Source organism: Mixophyes fleayi, chromosome 4, assembly GCF_038048845.1.
Source record: "Mixophyes fleayi isolate aMixFle1 chromosome 4, aMixFle1.hap1, whole genome shotgun sequence".
In the NCBI taxonomy this organism is placed as follows: Eukaryota; Metazoa; Chordata; class Amphibia; order Anura; family Limnodynastidae; genus Mixophyes; species Mixophyes fleayi.
In genome coordinates, this window is record NC_134405.1 from 318,746,082 (window position 1) to 318,770,459 (window position 24,378).

The window sequence follows — 24,378 nt, forward strand, 5'->3', positions numbered from 1 at the left end:
CTGTTAATGCGCTCAGAAAAAAACCAAAAAACAAAATAACAACAACTTTTCTAACACAGAACAGAATTTTTAATCACATTAACTTTTTATTTGCTAACAGACTGTGCCAGACAAACCACGTCCCCTTTAGAGGGTGAAAGGTGAGTCTAGGAAGTATTCTGAGATAGGGACAGCTGAATTGCCCATTGATATCAATTGAAAAATGAAAAATAGCAGAATCACTCAGTAGGAAAGATGAAATATTGAGAAATGTGGGTCTCACAGTCTGTTTCGGTGTCATTTTTTTTTGCAAATGCCAGCTGTCAACAAAGCTCATTGGGAAGCCACGTCTACAGGCACTACTGCAGCTGTCATTCAAACTCCAGGCTATAAGCCCTGGATCACTGCGTTACTGCAGGTGACAGCGGGGGACCACACAACCACACAGCGCTTTTAGTTGGGGAGAGGGGTTTATTGCAACCACAAATGCATGGACTTCTGGTCTCATGATTGTATCAATTTTGAGATATTTTTCAGGAATGTTATTGGACCAGACTTTAAGTATGAATAATAAACTAAGGATTTTCAAACATTTTGGTCACACTAATAACACTTGTCCACAAGAGAAAACTCTGAAAAACCGCTTGGAAAACTGTGCAAAATAAATTTCTCTCTTTGCCAAACCGCCATAATTTTCTCCCCGCAACCTCAGAGCCGCATATTTCACGTCTGAACCGCGTGGGGAACATTATATCCCTGCTATTTTCATTTAGAACACAGTTTGTGAAAACGCGCGTGCGGATGAACCCTTATTACCGTCAAGATTTTCCTAGAACGTGGTTCCACAATGTTTCCTCACCATGAACCTCCCTGTATTTACTAGCTCTCCCTTGTATCTTTAAATGTTAAATCAATACTCATTTTGGACTATAAATTTGTATCAAGTACCCCATACTCAATAGTGCAAATCCACACAAATCCATAACGACCAATCAGCAATTAGCTGTTATCTGTCAAGCACAGACTATGAAAACAAATGTCTGATTGTTTGCTAGAAGAGCAGATTTGCACTTTTGAGTAATGTCAGTAAACAGCTCTCCACGTCTATAAGTGTTATCAAGTATCTGAATATTTCTGTAAATGTTTTCAAATGTGTCCATCCTTTCTCAGTAAATAGATTATTAACTACTAATGCAGTAAATTATTTTAAGCCACATTTAACGGACTTGAGTACCCCTTGAACGTGTCAGGTGTAGTCTTCTTAGTACTTTCACCAAGTGCTTAATATGAATATAAAAAAAAAAGAAGTGAAACTCAGATTAAAATGAAGTTGAATTAAAAAAAAAGTATGACGTTCTGGGAGTACATTGAAAATGATCTCTAACAGTAAAGAACATGGGGCTAAAAGCAGTTCCAGAACTCTGTCCCTATGCACTCCAGTGAGCTCGCTAATAGTACAGGTTAAGAAGCCTTGGGGTCTATGTACTAAACTGCGGGTTTGAAAAAGTGGAGATGTTGCCTATAGCAACCAATCAGATTCTAGTTGTCATTTTGTAAAATGTACTAAATAAATGATAGCTATCTGAATCTGATTGGTTGCTGTAGGCAACACCTTAGTAAATATACCCCTTGGTCTTGAATTCTTTACCAATGTACAATCAATTGCAAATGAAAGTCGTATCACAATTTGTAATTCACTGGGACATCACAAAAGTAGAACGGCAATTATGTAAACTCACATTTTGAAAATGAGGACAAAATACTTATTTTTTTGTAACATATTATAAATAAATGTATACACATAAAAATTATATGTTACCCTATTTATAAAGTCTGTTATTATGTTTATCGTATTGTATGTCATATCTGTACGATGATTGTCTAGCGCTACATCACCTGTGGTACCCTATAAATGCAGACGGAATATTGTTTTGGCGCACAAAAAATGGCGGACCTCCCTTGTGTGTAGGCGACGATTACAACAAAAAGTTTGAGTAAAAAATGTCTCCCAGAAAGTTAGAAAACTGGGCTCTCACCTTGAAAAGGGACTTCTAATAATACTTTTTACCTAACTCATTGTGTCGGAGCTTCACATCCTCGCTGCGGCAGCTAAGCAGTTAAAGCAAACAATGAAAGACAGAGGGGAGCGGGAGAATGGGTAGGATTTACTGGCGTTTACTTTTAATCTATGGTGCTTTCGCTCTGTAGCTTATCAGCCCAATGTCAGCTCCTTTTTCCTCTTTTCTTCTCGACACATCGCCCCCCATGCTGCTGCCGGGGGGACGGGACCCGAGTGTCTGTCAGCTTTTTGTCAGGGGGAAAAAAGAGAGAAGAAAAAGGAACGGAACAAGAGGAAAAGCAAAGCTAAGAAGAATCTATTAGATGTCACCGGGCTTTTGTATCCATGTCAATGATTCAGGATTAGAGTGTTTGAAATAATCTTATTGAGAGGAATGAAAGGAAACAGAGAGAGACGAGGCAGCCTCCACAGCATATGGTAACTGACTGGACAATATCTTATTAAGGATGTGTGCCCTGGCACCATTACCTCCGTCTATTAAACCAGCCATTCACCAGCTCGTAGGTGCTACTGACACACAAAAAGTTCCCCATAAGAAAGGCTGAGAGGAAAATTGTTCTTTCTGGGAATTGGAACATAATGGGAGGCAATGAAAAGTCTCTGACATGCACAGTCGGGGTGGACAATGTTGTAACAATATATGAAAAGGTGTATTTCACAGGAGATATACAAGGACATATAGTCCATTAGTCCGCATGGCTTTAAGACAGCTTTGTCAGACCTCAGCCTGTGCATTAACCATTTGGGAGGCAGAGCTTTTCATTGGGCGTCCTGTTCCTTCACATAGTGCCTCAGGGGTCATGTGACTGACAGCACCAAATACTCCAGGCCTCAGTTCGGGGCCTACAGGCCTCCATAGTTGATGAGGGCTCTCTCACAATAGCTCAGTTTTTTAAGGGTGCCGACAGTTTTGTACAGTGCATCCCAATTCATCACAGACTTAAACCAAATCTCACACAGGAATGATGCCAACAAAATAAACTTAGGGCTAGATTTACTAAGCTGCGGGTTTGAAAAAGTGGGGATGTTGCCTATAGCAACCAATCAGATTCTAGCTTTCATTTATTTAGTACATTCTTCAAAATGACAGCTAGAATCTGATTGGTTGCTACAGGCAGCATCCCCACTTTTTCAAACCCGCAGCTTAGTAAATCTAGCCCTTAAAGTCATTTAATGAAGTGATTACATTGCCCACAGAATATGTCAGGTTTTCTTACTGTGATAATCTCCTGTATATTATATTCTTAAGTGGAGCGTACAATCATTAACAGGTGACATCATAATTACAATATCCCTTAGGAACATTGTAATCAATATATTCCCCCATTACACATTATTTCCCATAGATTGTAAACTTTCGAGCACGGCCTTCTTACCTTTATGTCTGTATTACCCAGTATTGTTTTATTACTGTGTTTGTTCCCAATTGTAAAGTGCTACGGAATTTGCTGGCGCTATATGAATAAATGATGATGATGTTGATGCTTCAATTCCCCACGCTGTTCTTGTGACAAAAAAAAGGAGTAAATATTCTCCGGGACAAACCATTTTACAATGCAAGGGGTGTAAATTAGTTTATTATTTTGCACATAAGTTAAATACTGGCTGTTTTTTCATGTAGCACACAAATACTTGATAGCTTTATTTTTCCACTGAAACTAAAAGTTGATCTAGGACATGCCCTATCGCAACTATAAGTCTGTCCTCACAGTTTTAATTTACCTGCCCTCCAATGCAACATGGTTTTGCCCAGGTGCAAAGTTACTCCTTTTTTATGCTTTGCTCTCCTTAATGACTCAGGCCCCCTGTGCTTATTTCAGTAATGCTTACCGTTTTACACAATAATATTACATATGAATATCATTTCAGTCTTTAAACCATCAAAACTGAACAATTTCCACATTATCAAGCCATGTGCTACTTCTGAAACTTATCCCTTTATAACTGGTTTGAAATTTGGCAGCCATTTTTACTCATCCGTGGGAACCGATGCTGTTATGTTTTCAATTAAGTCAGGAATTATGATTATATCGCCAACACGGGCAAAACTCATTTTCTGCTCCCAATCATGACAACAATAAAATAAAATAGAAATATTGTTTGTCGGTTTAGTACTTTAACCCATCAAATGAAGGGCAGCGCTGTTATAAGTCTCCAGCAATCTCCTGACTGAAACAGTACACCGTAAACCAGCATCTGTACCTAACGCATCTTTGTCGTGGCGGAGAAAAAGTCTTGAAAACAGAATTCACACTAACATACTTTCCGCAATGCCATCTTATACTGATACATGCACTGCAAACCTAATTAGCCAACTCACTCATTAGTCTTCTAGAAAAATTAGCACAGCTTATGCTAATTACTCCTGTAAAATTTAATAAACTCTTTGAAATAGGGATAGACTAATGAGGTTTTATTTATTGAACTAAAATAACGGTGAGGAAAAAGGTTAGGACACCGGGATACCCATTGTAGTAATAAAACCACAATTTATTCCATTCCGGCACAGGAGTTTTATAGCAGTGCTTTTAAATTCAAATATGAGTTACAATTCGGATGTTAAATCAATCCTGATCTTAATTTAAAAGAAGAAACTCTCATCCCCCCCTTCCTCCTCCTCTCGGAGCTATGATTTGCTGCTCGGAATAAGTTCTTGCTTTTAATGGGGGTAGTGAATTTGTGTGACGGAAATAACTCCTCTCAAATGACATCACTGGATCATTAGGCAGCATTTACTTTCTTCGAATTCAGAGGGGCTGTGAGTCCGTGGGCATATTCACGTCACCCTCAAACGCCACAGCAGAAACAAAAAAGGTTCACAGGAGACTTTGCAAAACTTGACCCCACGCCAAGGCAGTCAGAGACGTTACATGCACAGAGAGGTGCTTGGAAAATTCACACCTCCAAAATACATGGCAGAGATACAAGGACATCCGTGGAGTGAAAGACAGGATCTGATAGACTACGAAGGTTTCACCAGCGATAGAGGATTAGGACGCTGAGAGGGGTGCCAAGTACAGTCATTCCACTGGTGGTGATAATTCCCGTCTTTCAACGTCAGTGATTTTTCGAAAGTCAACACAATGGGGGATTATTTAGCAACTTGGTGCCATGTGCACACATGTTCCCTTATTCAGAGTAACCAATCGGACTCAAACTGTCCATTTTCTATCATCATCATCATCATCATTTATTTATATAGCGCCACTAATTCCGCAGCGCTGTACAGAGAACTCATTCACATCAGTCCCTGCCCCATTGGAGCTTACAGTCTAAATTCCCTAATATATACACACACTCACACAAAGACAGACAGAGAGGGAGACAGACAGAGACTAGGGTCAATTTTTTTTTTTTTTTTTTTTTTTTGATTGCAGCCAATTAACCTACCAGTATGTTTTTGGAGTGTGGGAGGAAACCGGAGCACCCGGAGGAAACCCACGCAAACACAGGGAGAACATACAAACTCCACACAGATAAGGCCATGCATTGTTACCGAGTTACGTAGTTAGTAAGGTTGAAAAAAGACACAGGTCCATCAAGATCAACTTACCATTACTTCAATGAATCAAAGGATGGTAGAACATAATCAAAAGGGCTAAAACTGAGGTAACAGGTACACTTTTAAGGGCCTCATTTAGAGTCGGACGCAAAGTCCATTTCAGGCGCATCCTGCACATTTCCACTGACGGGCATGCGCAGTAATCAACAGTTCCCCGCAGTTCCGTCTGCTTTTCAGACGCAGTGTACACTGCGACAGCTTACGTCTGAGTACGAGGGAAAGGATGGAACACGGAGTTATGTAGGTGTGACCATGAATAATTTAGATACTATGGGTGACTACCTGCAAAAACTACCCTAGTCGGATCAAGACGCAGGCGGAACACACGTCAAAAAAGACAGAAAAGGCGTGGCAGGAATTAGGTGGCGCAAGTAGTTATCTAGCTGCAGGAACTGGTCGCAGCTTGGTAGGGTATTACGAGTGGGACGCAACTGGGGTTGCATGTTACTCGCAATACCCTACCAAGCTGTGGCATACTCCCAGTCCTCCACGTCTTAGACGCACATTGCGTCCGACTCTAAATGAGGCCCTATATGAGCACCACTGATTTTCCCCATGCGAAAATAGATTATCTATCTATCTTCTTAGGCAGTAATTCCTAAGTAGACCCCCAGGTTTATTTTAAGCATATAGGGGGTTTTTAATTACCATAAGCAGATAAAAAAAATGTTACAAGGATAAATATTACCCTTATTAGGTGATGTTGCATCAATCTCTCTTATCTGACAGATTCTGAAACCCAATGATGACAGAAAGGTAGAACGATGGTCATTTAAGTACCTGGGAATTAGTAATCTAGCTCAAAAGAGGAAAAAAGAACAATTGATCTTTGGAATTGTATAAAAACAAGAAAAATGTTGTGTTTTTCCCATGCATAGAACACGATGAAAAGAAACACAGAAAATGTAAATGTTTTGTATCAATTGCTACGGAGTTCACATCTATAAATGAAGACATTGGTCTTGTTTACATGGTTTTCCCATCCCTTGATTGGGCACCCAAGATGTATAGTATCTGTTCCTCGTTTTACACCGCAATAACTGTAGCAGTTTCATGTGTACACCCAGAAGTTATCTACAACATCCTGTTCAACCAAATACCTTCACAGTCTATGGTAGCCTGAAAATGAGATATTTTCTTACTTTCAAAAATTAAAATGAATGCTGCTGCTTAATACTGAGGGATGTCCTGTCACATGTACATGGTTCAAAAGCGTTTTTTTATACAGACCATGGAATCAGTAGGAGTTTTCTTTATGTGCAAAGAAACATAGAATTTGACGGCAGATAAGAACCGCTTGGTCCATCTAGTCTGCCCATTTATTAACCTATGGTAACCTCCAACCCTATTTAATCCTTATTTCTTTTTAAGGATATCCTTATGTCTATCCTAAATTGCTCTACTGTATTAGCCTCTACCACCTCTGATGGGAAACTATTCCACTTACCCACTACCCTTTCTGTGAAGTAGTTTTCCCTCGTATTTCCTCTGAACCTACTTCCCCCCAGTGTCAGTACATGTCCTCATGTTCTAATACTTCTCTTCCCCCCAGTGTCAGTACATGTCCTTGTGTTCTAATACTTCTCTTCCCCCCAGTGTCAGTGCATGTCCTCATGTTCTAATACTTCTCTTCCCCCCAGTGTCAGTGCATGTCCTCATGTTCTAATACTTCTCCTCCCCCCAGTGTCAGTACATGTCCTTGTGTTCTAATACTTCTCTTCCCCCCAGTGTCAGTACATGTCCTCATGTTCTAATACTTCTCTTCCCCCCAGTGTCAGTACATGTCCTCATGTTCTAATACTTCTCTTCCCCCCAGTGTCAGTACATGTCCTCATGTTCTAATACTTCTCTTCCCCCCAGTGTCAGTGCATGTCCTTGTGTTCTAATACTTCTCTTCCCCCCAGTGTCAGTACATGTCCTCATGTTCTAATACTTCTCTTCCCCCCAGGGTCAGTACATGTCCTCATGTTCTAATACTTCTCTTACTTTGAAGAATGTTTCCCTCCTGCACCTTGTTATAACCCTTAATATATTTGAAAGCTTCTATCATGTCCCTCCGTTCCCTTCTCTGCTCAAAACCATATAAATTAAGATCGTTTAGTCTTTCCAGGTTTTGTGCTGTAGGCCATGCACCATTTTAGTTGCCCTTCTTTGTACAGTCTGTAATGTATTTATATCCTTCTGGAGATATGGCCTCCAGAACTGAACACAGTATTCTAGATGAGGCCGTACCAATGACTTATACAGTGGCATTATTACTTCTTTCTGCTACTGATTCCTCTCCCCAAGCATCTGACTTGCCTACATTGATGTATAGTTATAATCAATGGAATCAGCACTCACCATTTATACAGATATTATTTACAGAAGTTTATGTTTAAGTTTCTTCAGTGCAGAGATTTTAGAACCAATTCCCTGCCTCATTAAGGCTTGTACATGTTGGTCTCGGTATCTGCAACACAAGACATTTGCACAAAAGCCAAGGAGTAGTTCAGCTTAGATGAAACCAGTTTTCCATTGAAGTAGTTTAATAAGCAAGCTATCCCTTCTCACATAGAAAAATGTTCCCGCTCACTGTGAACAGGTTGAATTTCTAAAACAAAAACAAAAATCGCTTTTCATGAGACAGCCTGCAATATATATCTGTCTGAACCAATAAAGAGGAACAAAGCACACACTGTGAATTGTTTAGGGTGCTCTAGGATTTGAAACAAGGCAAAATGATGTAAAAATTAGGAATCAGACAAACAGACCTAGGGGGCATTACACATACCGGCAGCAAGGATAGCTCGTACAGTTCCATTTATGTGGGAGTCAAAAGCTTGCCCAATCCATAAGTATGTAGGTTAGATGTGCAGATTCTTTTTTCTCTAACTTTCTGTTTTTTTCAGAAAAATGTATTTACATTTTGTATTATTTACTTTTTTACTATTTTGCACACCTATCCTTACTCCTCCAACAAATAATAATATGAAGTGCCAAAAATTAATATAATTCTTTGTCCGCCTTATGGTGAAAATCAAGCACTATCTAATACTGTGTTTAACATATCTGCTTGTCTTCAGGAGCATCCTGCTGACCTTTATCAAGTGAACTTGAAAAGAATCTAATTTTCACAGCCCCACTACCATGTATTAGTGTCTCATTCACTACAATAAACTTTATCCACCAGCCAGCAAAACTGTCTGACCAACATTACCTTTCTGAAACGGGTAACTCCACCTGCTGTAGAGAAGTTGATAAAATTGCCTTATTTCAACCCTAAGGCAGCAGAGGATGTAATGCCAAATACTATCAATGGATATTAAAATAAGCTCTCCTTGATTTCAGAGGAGACGTTACATGTTACACCCAGTGTTGGAGCTCCCAGCAAAATATTTTAATATATCTACATTAAAGTATTGTCATATGTGTATTGCCATTTATAAGGGAAATACATGATTACACCATTGGCAGATGTAAAACTAGCTTAATTAGTTATTAAATCAAATGTTTCCTAGTAAAATAAAAGAGTGTATGGTAAGATTTACATAATATTAAAAAATAACAAAACTAACACCAAATGGGAGAAAATTAACGAGCTGATTCACTTTGCTACTTGTTTAAAAGACTGCATAACTTAAAGAGGAACAATTTCACGCCCTAGTGATCCATGCCTCTTACTGTCAGTCCTTGTTAATGCACTGTGCACTTTCTACACTCAGAGGAGGGTTAATACACAGAGATCTGTAATGAGAACAGGACAGTGCAACCAGATATCCAATTACGTAAAACCTAACTAAAGAGCCTGATACAGGAACTATTAGCTGCCCAGAGTAATACAAGGAAGGGGAGAGAGGAAAAAAATAATAAACAAGCACAGAACGGAAATAATATGTGGAAAATGTGCTGCAATGTTAAAAGACAGAAAGTTAAGATTAGAACTCGGATGATAGAATCATAAAGTAATAATTTATTTTAGGAGACCAAAGCTAATGTCATAGAGAGTACTTTGAATAAATGAGCCCAAAATAGAGGATACTTAGTATAAAGGAATAAACTGTAGGGGGTACTTCATAAACATTTACCAGTACATAGAGATAGATAGATAGATAGATAGATAGATAGATAGATAGATAGATAGATAGATAGATAGATATGAGATAGATAGATAGATAACGAGATAGATAGATAGATAACGAGATAGATAGATAGATAACGAGATAGATAGATAACAAGATAGATAGATAGATAGATAGATATGAGATAGATATGAGATAGACAGACAGATAGATATATAGATAGATAGATAGATAGATATAAAGAAAGATAGATAGATAGATAGATAGATAGATTGATAGATATAAAGATAGATAGATAGATATGAGATAGATAGATAATGAGATAGATAGATAGATAGATAGATAGATAGATAGATAGATAATGAGATAGATAGATAACGAGATAGATAGATAGAGAGATAGATATGAGATATATAGATATAAGATAGATAGATAGATAGATAGATAGATAGATAGATAGATAGATAGATATGAGATAGATAGATAGATAGATAGATAGATAGATAGATAGATAGATAGTTATGAGATAGATAGATATGAGATAGATAGATAGATAGATATGAGATAGATATGAGATAGATAGATAGATATGAGATAGATAGATAGATAGATAGATAGATAGATAGATAGATAGTTATGAGATAGATAGATATGAGATAGATAGATAGATAGATAGATAGATAGATAGTTATGAGATAGATAGATATGAGATAGATAGATAGATAGATAGATAGATAGATAGATAGATAGATAGATAGATAGATATGAGATAGATATGAGATAGATAGATAGATATGAGATAGATAGATATGAGATAGATAGATATTAGATAGATAGATAGATAGATAGATAGATAGATAGATAGATAGATAGATAGATAGATATGAGATAGATAGATAGATAGATAGATAGATATGAGGTAGATAGATAGATAGATAGATATGAGATAGATAGATAGATAGATAGATAGATAGATAGATAGATAGATATTGCACACTATAGGAGCTGTGCATATCTATACATATATACACACATGTATAACTATAGTTATAATATATATATATATACAGTATATATATATATATATATATATATATATATATATATATATATATAGCCTTTTCTCAGCCACTTTTGTCTATTGTCAGGTCTGGCAGCATTGCTATCACTATAAAACATTCTTTCCTACAATTCCAGACACCCCTGAAAGAGTTTTTATAAGTATTCTACTGGGAAAAAAAGCAGAGCAGCAACAATAGAAGGCATGTTAATGTAACTGGAGTAACACAATCCTTAAAAAGAAAAATACACGGACTGCGCTAATTACACCTCTGCTGAGTCAAGTTTCTCCCGTCCAATGCAGTGTGTGAGCGTGCACTAATCACACAAAACACATATAATTATTACATTAGAGGTTTTTTTCAAACAAAATCGTCATCTGAAATATATATATATATATATATATATATATATATATATATATATATATATATGTGTGAGTGGTTTCGGTGCTTGTGAACAGGGATCCTAAAGTCTAAATGTATTTTATTTAAAGGTTGTACTTCTAAATACTCTTTTTTAATATATAAATAATTTGGAAAAGTTTGCATGTTTAAATAGGGATAAAATGGTTTTGCTTCCAGTTGAGACCATTTCCTCTGGGGAGTTTTTCACAGATTAGTTCCTTACACAGCCCATTCCTACCCGATGACAGACACATTCCATAAACTTTCAGGGCCATTGGGAAAAGGGGAAAAAAAAAGAACCTTTGGACAGACCCATTCTGCTTCTTACCCTCTAATATATTCCGTGCACATACATGAATATAGAGGTCCACAAACTCATTTACAATGTATTTATTAAGGAAAGCGTTGTCAGTGTCAATGGCTTGCTAATTAATTGCCAACATCTAGTTCATTGCGGCTAGCAAGAAAAAAAATGGAAATTTGTTCGCAAGCTGCCTAGTCTCTTTAATAACCTGGGAGTGCATCAAGGTAGCTACCGTGGCTTGTGTGAATGCAACATATTAAGGTAATTGTACGGGAATATCTGGGTACTATAGCAACTTAATCGTATTAGGTGAGGTTATAAAGTAGCCAACATACAAAAAAACAAAAGAGTCACATTCCTATTCAATTGAACTGTTTGTTTTACTCATTAATGACAAGTGAGGCTACATAGGACGAATGCACTTAAAGGGCGACAGGGTTTGTAGTAAGCTGAAATCTTACCTGAAGGGATTAACATAGGTTTTGGCCCGACCAATGTGTGCTCCAGTGGGAAGGACCTTGATTGGTATTGTAGGCTGTACTTCTTGTTCTGCCTCATTCCACAGCACGAGATCCCACCCACCCACTCCTAGTTGCGAGTATTTCTGGGTTAATGTTGCGGTAGGAAGGCACTGCGTTCAGCGGCTGATTTGTGGGCGCACAGGTAGTTGTCGTAGGTCACTGCCCCCCTTTGAGGCACCAGTAACTCCCTTTTTGGCCCTTCGGTGAGGAGGGTCCCTGTCCGGCTCGGTGAGGGAGGGCAGCATGAGTTTTAAAGGGGCAGTCACTCTGACGCCAACTCAGCGCAAGTTATGATGGGATTTGTTCCCCGTGGTGGTGGACGTACGGCGGTGTGCGCCAGTCCACTTGTGATTTTGTGTTATCAGCTTGAGAGTTGTTTTGCAGGGCCCTTTCTCCGCCATCATAGGTTTAGTTAAAGTTAAAATTATAATAAAAGCTCAGGCAATTTTTTAATAACTTATACATGTCTCCGTGTGTTTATTTGCATGCAAATGTTTAGAATTCTAAGGTTGATGTAAGGTTTACGAGAACATACACAGTGAGCCCTTTATGTGGTTGTAAGGGAATGTTTAAGCCAAAACTGAGCGTCCAACTTCTTACAAGTAGCTACAACACATTTATACACTATGAGAATAAATGGATATTAGATTGATGAGATTAGGTTGACCAGATAAAGTAAATATAATTTTTTTTGGCGGACATCCAAGGTTCAGAGGTCTTTAATGACTGAACTCTAAGGTCCGATCCCTACAGATACGCCCAGAGTCCCTCTCCCTCCAACACAACAGAACTCCAGGTGACCATGTCCACACAGGGACATTAAAGACTGAGTCCACCATGATTGAGTAGTCACCCTGGCAGCTGGATGTGAAGACATCTCCATCATGGACGAGCCTGCGACAAAGGCTGTAAGAATGCCTCATGCTATGGTATGAGAATCAGCAGATAGATAGCCCAGGATGGAATACTCCTGATTACAGAAGCCGCAGGAATTAGAGTTTATATTCCTATGGTTATTCCCTGGTATATCACATAGGGTATCATCCTACATTTGTAGCAGCTTCTTATATTCATAATATAATATCACATTCCAATCTGTAAATCACACAATGCCAGGATTAATGTGTCACCTTTAAGAAACATTTAGTCCAACGTTAAAAATAGACAAAGAAAACAGTGAAAATTGATTTTCGTCATAAAGGTAAGAATGGCTTCTGAGCACAAATACGTAACAGATATCAGCCAAAGCCAAGAAATAAAACATCCAAATACATAATTAAAAATAAAATAAAAATCAGAAATAAAATTAAAATTTTTAAAAAAGATATTTAGATTTCCCTTTGAAAAAGGCATTTGTTAACTTAATAATGTCTAGTAAATCTAACAAAAAAATTGAAGAAAATCTCGTTTATATGTTATTAATTACCATTGTTGGCTTGCACTGTGTGATTAGACCATGAACACAAGTTACAAGATACCTCCAAACATTAACACAACATATTTTATATTGGGCAAGGCTGGCAAAAGATTTAAGATTAAAAAATATTCCAAATCATTAATGTCACCAATTACTCCCATTACTTCATCCAGCACAGGGCTGATTGAGGACAATAGGTACTGTAGTCTTACAACACCTGGATTTATTCATTGCATTAAGTCAACTACAGTCTCCAAATACTGGTAACATGTCATATGTTCAGGATTCCCTTAAGTCATAAACAATTGAGTAAATCCATTTGACTAAGTTAGAAGTAAATCCTTAAAACATGACCTGCTGCTGTAGATACGTGGAACTGAGAAACGCTGCTTTAAATGAATGGAAATGATCAGCGCCCCTTGGACCAACAGTATAATCTTGTTTAAAGAACGAGTCAACACTCTACACCCACTTCATGTTCCAAAACCAGCTCTAGACAAGGAACAAAGAACTACTGGATTGAACAGCTTTATTAAACCAGTTATATAATAATTAGTCATGAGGGATTTATATTTAATCGTTTATGATAAAAAATGTTAACTGTGCTAACAAAGAAGATTTTGGGGCATATTCAATTGTTGGCTTTACAGCCAAAAGTAACGCGCCCTGCGCACTATTACCATCATTACGGTAATAGTGCGCGTAAATACCGTTATTACGGTACTTTTCACACTGGATTGTAGCTCGCGGCTCAGGGAGCTGCGAGCTGAAATCCGGCTAGTATTACCGTAATAACGGTACGGTAATACTTTTTACGTGGCGGAAACCGCCAACAATTGAATATGCCCCTTTAAGTCCGTCCCTGCTTAAGCACAAATGACTTTATAAGGACAGGCTTCCATCCCCCTGTGCTCAAGTAGAGAAGTCCTCAGTGTCTTGTGGGGGGATTATTGTGGGACCACCCTGCCACAAAGCATCAACTGCACAGTACAAATGCGTCTGAGAGACTATTACAACAGAGGGCGGAGCATCAATGTGATTAGAATGGCTGAGGTAACGCAAACAAGATCAAATATCCAATGCCATGCGTTCATAAGGACATACGCACGTATACAGAGACATAAACAGGGCTGATTGAGATCTAATCCTGTCAAACATTTTTAACCCACTATACCTTACACTCTACGTGCCTACTACCTTCTCACAGGGGAGGCAGCCATTTTGTTTGCTGAAGCGATGTTCAATGCAGCCTCAGCATATCAAAGAACTCAGTGAGGCTCTTTATAATCAGGATGTATAACCAGTCTTCGTGATGCATGACCAGTACTGGTTCCTAGCCAGTTAAGGTTTCATTCTCGTGAATATTGGTTGAGTGCACAAAATGGCTCCCTCCCCCTAGCGTTGGCAACGAATGTTTTTTACTTCATCGTGAAAGCAGCAGCGCCCATATAACCACAACAAATACACTGTACATTTAGATATAGTAATAATATAGATACAATTTGCTAGTTGCTTAACTCATTAATTAACAAACATATAACGTGATAGTTGCTATGCATAGTCTATAAAGGTAACCAGTCAAATCTGAATATAATAGAATGCCACAGATTTATTGGATGTAAAGTAAAGCTTATATTCTAATGTGCTGTAACTTATGGCATGTACCAGCTTTGATCAGTCTAGCGCAAGATAGACTAATGACTGATTGGTTGCTATGGGTTACAGAACTTTCCTGCAATTGGTTTAGTAACCTTTATGAAGTTTGAACAGCAATTAAGCAGTGTGCTAAATTACGGAACAGATGTTATAAAGGGCAGGTAAGGTGTTGTATGGTTGAGCGCTTTCCCTTCTAATGCCAACTGCAATATGCTGCACCTAAACGTCACTGCTGCCTTCACGAGCACAATGCCCGCTCCGAGAAGCGGCACGGGGCAGATGTTTCATTGAAATGAGGTTTAGAAATGGGAAAAAATAAAGGCAGTTCCAACCTGTCAATAATCACCGGATCGGAGGGAGTCTCGTTTCGGTTCCCGCAGCTTTTCTTATCACAACAGCGGCTGTGGACAAGGAGAAAACAAGAGGGGGTTTTAGTATAACGAGTATGCTGCAAAATCAGCCTCACTGAGACAGCGGGATCAAATCTCTGCAACGGTAACTGGATTCTGGCTACCTTGGAAAGTGTCAGCAAACGTGTTAGACCGCATGGGGGCTAATTACTAACATTAACCTCCTTCAGCACAGTTGGCGGCTTATTAGGTCTTATAACGGCACAGGGAAATGCCCAAACTGTGCCCTAAAACACAGAGTTTATGGGGTATATTACTATATTTACTAAACTGCGGGTTTGAAAAAGTGGAGTTTGACTATAGCAACCAATCAGATTCTAGCTGTCATTTATTTAGTACATTGTACAAAATGACAGCTAGAATCTGATTGGTTGCTATAGACAACATTTCCACATTTTCAAACCCGCAATTTAGTAAACATACCCCTAGGTCTTTTTAGATTTTTTTCATATAACTTTCACATCTTAACTTATGTTCTTTTTCTTTTGTTCTAAAAGCTAAAAATGATCAAAATATATTATTTTACTAATAGTTCCTATGTATATAACCTTATTATTGTGGGAATAATAAACACACTAATTAAAAAACATAGGTTCTGTTTTGAGTTTACCTTTTCCATAAAGAGTTTTGCAGCATCACTAGGTGACATTAATATATGATAAAGTAAGGCCCACTTCACCAAATGTTTGGGGGACCTTGATGAAAATCGGTGCATGGTTATGTGTGCAAACATACGATAACTCACAGCGACCAATCAAATTGTAGCAGTTATTTTTCTAGTGCAGTTAAAGGTTTATGCCATCCAAAAATTACTTCTCCATTCCTAAGTTAAGCCTGATACCCAAATATTACTTTCTTGGAGTCTTGGGGGTAAATTTATCAAAAAAAAGTTTGGAAAAGTGAAGATGTTGCCTATAGCAACCAATCAGATTCTATTTATCATTTATTTAGTACATTCTACAGAATGGCAGCTAGAATCTGATTGGTTGCTATAGGCAACATCTTCACTTTTCCAAGCCAGCAGCTACCAGGTTTACCGTCAATTATTCTATACAGATCACTAGAAGCTTATTCCTTTACGAAGCTTATCTATATTAACAAGATTCAAATTGGTGCGATGATGTGCTGTAACCTTTAACAACCAATCATAAATCAGCTTTAAGCAGTCTAGTATAGTCAGACTAATGTAAGCTAATGTTTGATTGGTTGCTGTGGATGATAGCAAACGTGATCTTCTTTCACTATTATATTAAAATGCTGCAATATTGGAATAATGTGTGACAGATTCATTCCCATGCAAATCAAGCTTGCAGTTCATCAATATAGCTTGCAATGAGGTGATCAATCCCTGTTAAGTTAAAACCAATGACAATTAAAAAAAATCTTCATAAATGATCAGTAAAATGTTAAACTAACTAAAGAAGCACAATCAGTAAAATAACAGTAATATTTAAAATAAAGAGTATTTCTCACAAAAAGCTTCACTTTTTGTTGCTGGAAAGGAAATCATCAATAACTAGAATAATGGCTAAAATAAGAAATATAGATTTATGAGTTTTGCATAGTAAAACCCCTTGTCCATTCATCTCTTAAATAGTTTATATATAACAGGGTAATTCAGCCTAAAAAGGGCTGCCTTTTGCCACTGGGAAAGGCTGAGACTACTGCATATTTCATTAATCTTTACGGTGAAATAAAACCATACACACAGCGTGCTTTAATAGAGCAGTAATTTAGGAAAGTCATTTGTCCTGGTGGCTTGAAAAGTGGAAAGGTTCTGACATATAATAAATAATGCTTTAAACAAACGCAGTTTAGGCCTCTGCGAGTCTTGCCGTGACACTGCAGGAATCCTGCTTCTCACCGCAGCCATCTCCTGCCAGCTTGGCCAATGCCACTCTGTACCTTGCAGAGTCCGACAAAGTCATCTCTATGCCCGTCCCGCATCTCTCACAGAATGTGGGCAACTCCTACAGAGCGGAGCCACGTGTGGCACACTGACTGTGAAGGTGGCCACATCCTTCTATGGCACAATCACAGGGGTGTTTATCCGGGAAATGAGGAATATAGTACCCACTGTGTAGTAACAGGGGCTGGCGCCTGGCATTTGGAAGCAACCGGTCTATGTTTTTCATCTCCCTGCAAAGTTCAGAGGCTGCAAACTTGATGAACGCTACCACAAATTGCAGTGTGTTTGTTTTTACAATGAGGTGAAGAGGTACATATAATTACACTGAGGATCTTCCATGAACATTAGTCTGCCGTCGGACACTGGCAACATCTAGGAATTGCAAAAATGCTAGTGACCTTTATTAATAAGCTAATAATGAAGACACAAGCTTTTGTCCCAAGTTTAATAGTGTTTTATCTCCCTCACTGTCCTAATATGATATGAAACAGGTCAAAAAGCTTAAATTTCCATCAGTTACGTCTCTGTGACATCATTGGCCATCCTCCGTTGTACCACGCCACCAATCCAGACAGTACATTTCTGGAGAGCAAGTAGGCAAGCCTGTCACTCACCCTCTGCTAGCTCAAACCAAGAAGCACCTCTCTCCTAACCTGGCAACCTGCTGCAAAGGAGTGAATCAAAGTATGATGGACATGTTTAGTTAAGTATACACATTTGAATTTTTTTAATTTGTACTACTCAGCTTAGTAATACACGGCCTTTAATGCACAATACAGTCAAATACTGGCTGTACTTGCTCTTTAAGGGCCTAATATAAAGTTGCACATAACTGCATTTGTGTGATGCAAACATGCAGCATGGAGCACAAATTACACCATGCGTGTGCACATAACTTTTCATCCGAATTTAGAAATCCATATACCATACTTGCCAACTCTCCCGGAATGTCCGGGAGACTCCCGAAATTCAGGTAGGTCTCCCGGACTCCCGGGTGAGCGGGCAAGTATCCCGCATACGGAACTCACTCATCAAAATGCCGCGATTCACGGTGAATCGGGTCATTTTGGCCCGCCCCCCCCCCACGACAAAATGACGTTTTGTTGATGATGATTATCACATCTATACTCTAGTTGTGCTACTCAAAATACAAACGTGGAAGCACAAGTTGTGCTGAGGCATCTCCGCTCATCCGCAGATGGGGCGTCTGTACGTTGGTCTGTATATCAGGCCCCAAGTGCCCAGATCATGACTTGGAAGAAACTCAAACCTCAATTTTATTACGTTGATTTAATTTTGACTGTAAATTATTAGGACAAAGGGCTAAAAGATTTGTGCAAGAGAGGAACTACGAGATACTTAGGGGTAAAACTTCATAGCTCGGTTCTGTTTAGTGTCCACAAGAATAAAGTCTACCGGACCTGCTGGATACTTCTTACGGGTTAGCTGTTAACCAGCCAATCATCTCAAACCTGGAACCCGCTTCACATCTGAATTCACGGCGCTACCCACAGTATTGTTTTAGAGCCCCATAAATTTGCTCCTTTTGTCATATAAATGCAAAGCTTTATTGCGCTGTTAGTCTTGACAGAAAGCCCTGCAGAAAGTTGTTTAGGGATTAAATCTCTAAAACAAGCTATTTCAAAACAGAGGCCTTTCACTATTTCATGTCTGGTTAGACGGGATTTCATCTTAGGGGGAGCGGGCTGTCTCTCACACCATATGGCAAATGGTCCTGCATAGCAATTAGGTGGGCTGATTAATGGTGAGCAGACTCTAATTTTATGCTTATAACCAAAGCTCCATTTGTACCTCTTGTGCAAAATCAGCATTTCCCCATCATCCTCTGATATCGTTCTAATACACCTCTCATTCTCTGGAGGAGGATGTGAGACTTCCTGACCCATATCAAAATCCCAAAACTGAGAACGATGTTACCAATTTGGCCAATTAATGGTCAATCAGGTAGCGCTCTATTATACTTTCTGCATTGTGTTATAATTAAAAATCATAGTGGCACTTACATAAAAATACATTTTAGTTGTAATAATAATGCATTGGTCCAGCAACCATGATAATTATATTCCAAATGTATACACCTATAAAGTAAATTACCCGCTTGCTCCTGAAATATTTACGGTTTTATTTATTTAACTTTTGTTATGCCCCTTCCTGTAGCCAAATCATCCATTAGGCAGCCTAGGCTCTCGCCCATTTATTTTTTTATAAACAGAGGGGGAGGGGTCAAACCAGTATGCAGCCCAGGGCCCCCTCTGAATCATTAGTCGCTGGCATTGAATGCAGGTAAAGGGATAATATTATTATTATTGTATTAGTATAAAAAGGAAGATGATTAGACCAGGGGTTCTTAAAGGAGAACTCAAATCTTCTTAAAATAATAACTTGCCCCAGCACCTGACCAGCAGTAAGACACAAGGGCTGGCTGGGCTGGAGGGCAAGGGGCATCTGCGGGCATCCCATAGTGGGCTACCTTGAGCTGAGTCACTGGGCTACCTGCATTATTTTCCCTTTAAAAAACTCATAATAGGCTGCCGAGCCCCGGAGTAAAATATATTACGTAATTTTCTTTAATTACTTTAATGCTGTCTATAAACAAAACTCTATTATTTAAAAATGGAATTGACAATACCCCCTCTACCTAACTCAATCCCAGACCCGTAACTTTAAATGTTAGCACACGGGGCTAGAAAAAAAACTGCCGCACCCCCCAGGCTTCAATTTTAACCAAGTTAACCAAAAATATTCATATACTGCGCCCCCCTTCAGCACTGCGCCCTGGGCGGTCGCCCCTCTCACACAGCCCTGCTCATTTCTATACTAACAGCCCAATGTCCTGTTCCCCCCCCGCTCCCCCTTGCCCTTAGATATAATTCTCTAACGCTCAAAGTATTGGAGGCAAATCTGCTCCCCCTTTGATGGATGTAATCAATGTGTTGCAATTGATGTCAGATGTAAGCTGTGAAAATATGTTCAAGAGATGTTCCTTCTCCTGTGATTTAATGTACGAAAATACAATAAAACATTAACTAAGAAAACATGAATTGAGGATAAGTATAAAATAATACTATTAACGTGTAAAATAGTAAATGAGTTAGTCTTGATCAATAAAGGGAGGATTATGGGTACACCCGCTAAACAGTTTGGTAAGAAGAACCATAGCCGAGCAAAGGTCTACCCTGTACAAATCTTTATTTTATGCTTTACACGTATCATTGTGGTTTTATGTAGATACGACTGGTCTGCTCTGAAAGAAACGTAGTTATTCCGGCTGCCTAAACCATTCATGCCGTTGATTGGCATTTTTGCAGCGCTGAAAAGGTTAAACAAATAATGTTGGCCGCACAGCGGTGGAAGCTTTGTTTAATGCCTGGCCGCCAAGTAAATAAACAGCATCTTTTACCAGTCTGCAGGCAGCGGGGAAAATGGTAATCTCTGGTATTAGCTGCCTGACATTTTAAATATGGCTTTTCTGTCTAAAGTATACTGTACAAATAGCATAATTTGCCTTCAACTACTTCATGATTCCCCTGCTGCGAGCTGTGATTTTTTTTTTCCTCTCCTCTCCTTTGTATTTATAAACGGAAAAATCCATAGCATCTGTAAAGTCACCCAACAAGATGATAAACAATGCTTATCACACCAGTAGGAGAGAGAAAGGTATGCGTCCGAGTGGGTGTATGAGTGTGTGTTCAGGAGTGGGTGCTAAGTGCCCATCAATCAAATCCGATCCTGTCCATCTATACTGCAGCCGTGTGCATTGTGTGAGCCTAGGCTGTGCTTATGTACAGGATCCCCCTTATCTGATTATATATGTGCGTATAGGTAACAAATATGTACATGCAACACTTATTTAAAGATTTAAGAGTGCACCATTGCATATATTTTAACATTGTCATATGCAATTGTACGTACAAAAAATACATGTATAGCACATACTTGTTAACTTTGTATAGTTGACCTGCAGGAGATCCCAGGGAGGGGGAAAGGGGGAGTGGTGGAAGGGTGGGAGGGGATGGGGTACTGCGATTTGCGTCACTTTGACTCCGCCCATGTGACAGAATAGTCATTATGTCGCGGGGGGCGTTGCCAAAATGATGCAATTCCCCGCAAAAAGCGGCATCTTGGCTCCCGACGGGCAGGATGCGGGAGACTTGCCTGCTCTCCCGGGATTCGGAAGTCTCCCGGACATTCCGGGACAGTGGGCAAGTATGGTTTGTTAAAATGAAGCCTTAAGCTGAGGGCAATTAATTAGTTATTATCATTGCCAGCCAATTGTAGTTAGAAGGGGGAGGGGCTGATAAAGAGATAAATCACACTGGGGGAGTGGGCTGGCTCTCTCTTGGTTCCTGGTCTGCGGATACCCCCAACCCGCCCTGAACAGTTGTATTTATGTTCCTGTTTAATTCTTTTTCTTATGACAAGGCGCAGTTTGGTAGGAGAGCGGTGCAGTCAGTGACTTATCGAAGGAGCTGCCGTTTAATGGCCGCACATTGCTGACCCTTTCGCAGCAACCCGACTCTTGGTCCTCCTGGGCGGGGGGTCCCTTGGCGCGCCTTGAGCGGGCGTGTTATTGTGAGTCCAGAGGGGGGCAGTAGCGATGACGCCACGTTTAGCTCCGGCCAATGTAAAGACTTGGGACTCGTAAAGTCTTAGAACAGTGGTAAGTGAGGTTTACAACTGTATTGGTTTCAAGATTAGTTGTTAGCTGACTGCGTTGCTCTCGCCGCCATGACAGTTCAAAAAATGTCATTAATAAACTGCGACCCCTTACCAAATATACATACTGTGTGTGTGTGGTTATTTTATTTAAGTATCGTGAAGAATTTAACAAGGAAGGTAATAAAGTTGTGTCAAGGTATTAACACTGAGCATTTTAAGCATTCTATCAATTTGCTCCTGGAATGCGTTCCTTTGTTTACTTATTTGATTGGTCTTTTTTTTGCCTCCTCTCTTTCTGTCATTTCCAGTCTAAAGCCAGTGGCTCCATTATGCTAATGAGAGGGCGGAGATAGATTCCGTAGCATTCTGTGGTTTTATATGGTCTCTCTTTACTTCAGCCCTCAGCCTTTTTATTCTTTTTTTTATTGGTTATAAAACTTTATTTAAAAAAAAAATAACAAAACGGCCTTGTCTCTATGTTTTAGAATAGAAAGTCAATTATTTATTTCTAGGCAAATGTCTGATTATTTTTAAAACGTCTGAGTAGTTTACAAACACTTTTAGGGGGGAATTCAATTCTGCCGTGAGTAACGCAGCGCTAAATCTATTACCGCTAATACGGTAATATTAACCCTGCTTCTTGCTATATCAGGCGCTGCAATTACTGTATTAACAGTAATTGCGCGCACTATTACCATTATTACTATCACTTTAAGGGGGGAATTCAATTGGCCGCGCTACTGTAAAAAGTAATGCGGCCTGCGCACTATTACCGACATTACGGTGATAGTGCGTGTAGTTACCGTTAATACGGTAATTTAAACGCAGGCTTTTTGATAGCAGCTCCCAGAAAGCAGGGTTGAAATTACCGTACTAGCGGTAAAAGATTTAGCGCCGCGTTACTCGCGACATAACTAAATCCCCCCCTTAGAGTAATGAAATTAATGGCAGCATGATTAGATTCACACATGCATCAAGTCTGCATGTGACAGTGGGTGTAATATAACGCATATGTGATAATAGTAGATCTAATCAAAAAATTAAAATCATCAATGGGAATATATAACGACAAACGTTATGGAGAGATGAATCCAGTTTAACGGACACCAGTATTGTACTGAATGTTCATCACACTTTAATACCTACCAATAGTTGTATACATGAACCCTGGAAGGTAAATCACTGTACTATATACTGGTTGCATACCAGCTCCTTTATGCTGACAATATAGCACTCCTGCTTTTCCCACTTATTTTCCAATTACAATAACCCCAATTGAATTTAATAATTGACGTTAAATGTTTTTCCCACCAATAAAATAGTACAGTCCATGTAAATTAGATGCTTGGTATATAATGAATGCAGGGCTGATATACATTTACTAGGTCTCTTTTCATCCATGTAACCCAAATAAACTTTGTTCTACAATAATTGTTGAGCATTGAATTGAACGGTTACCTGTGTCCTACACATTTTATGGTCTGAACCAATATTCAGGCTCTCACCTCTATAGGGAAGGCTTAATATTGGCTCAGCCTAGAAGCTGACTACACCTGTCTGCAGGTGACAGGTAGACTGTGAGGTACATCTTACCTGCACATGATCTCGTGTGTGAGAAGAACTCGACACATTTCTGGGTTCTTGTCCTGTCCTTCATATATGATGGCCTGGAAGAAGAGAAAATGTAAGTAACTGAGACTGTAGTTTAGAAATAACAAGGTAAAACTTCTTTTTTATATGCAGATCGACCATATATCAGTCATGCAACCCACTTAATACAGTTTTCAAATGCTCTCTGTGCTTACTAACAGCTATCTGTTTTACTGACATATTGTTAGGGAAAAAATGCATTTTCAAACAACATCAAGAATTGGAAGTTGAGGGGAGGGGGTGTTGCTACTTAAGGGCTCCACATATTATGAACAGGGATAAGCAAATTAAGCTAGAAAAGCAGAAGCAAAATTTGACCACACTTGAAAATTGGCAGATATATCAGAATTGCATGGTATATGTAAAAACAAAAAATGAATATAAAAAGGAGTTTGCATAAAGTTCCTAACAGGGAGTCGAAGTTTTCTCAGGCCATAATATCCACACTACACTTCCTTTTGGGTTCCAAATGAAGTAAAAATAACTTATTTCCACTTATCCTGTTAAAGGATAACTCCCCCAAAACGGAGTACAAAAGTTAAAGGGGAAACTGAACGCTAAATGACCAGCTGTGTCCCTGTTCGCTTCCTCAAGGTGTCCGTCACAGCCTGCATTCTAGCCTCTTACCACTAGGGCTTGTTTGAAACAAGTTGAGCAGTTGTCAATGCCCCTCCCGATGAATT

General features: G+C 39.0%; 1 protein-coding gene across 4 annotated transcripts in view; it reads right to left on the minus strand.

The window, feature by feature from the left end:
• EBF1 (EBF transcription factor 1) overlaps nucleotides 1-24,378 on the minus strand; it is a 276,753-nt gene that overhangs the window by 231,078 nt on the left and 21,297 nt on the right. For all 4 annotated transcript variants that reach the window (XM_075210160.1, XM_075210158.1, XM_075210159.1 and 1 more), the window contains exons 5-6: nucleotides 23,639-23,712; nucleotides 15,379-15,447 (exon numbers count right to left, since the gene is read on the minus strand). In XM_075210160.1, the coding sequence (XP_075066261.1) occupies nucleotides 15,379-15,447; nucleotides 23,639-23,712 (143 nt within the window). The remainder of the gene's footprint in view (nucleotides 1-15,378; nucleotides 15,448-23,638; nucleotides 23,713-24,378) is intronic.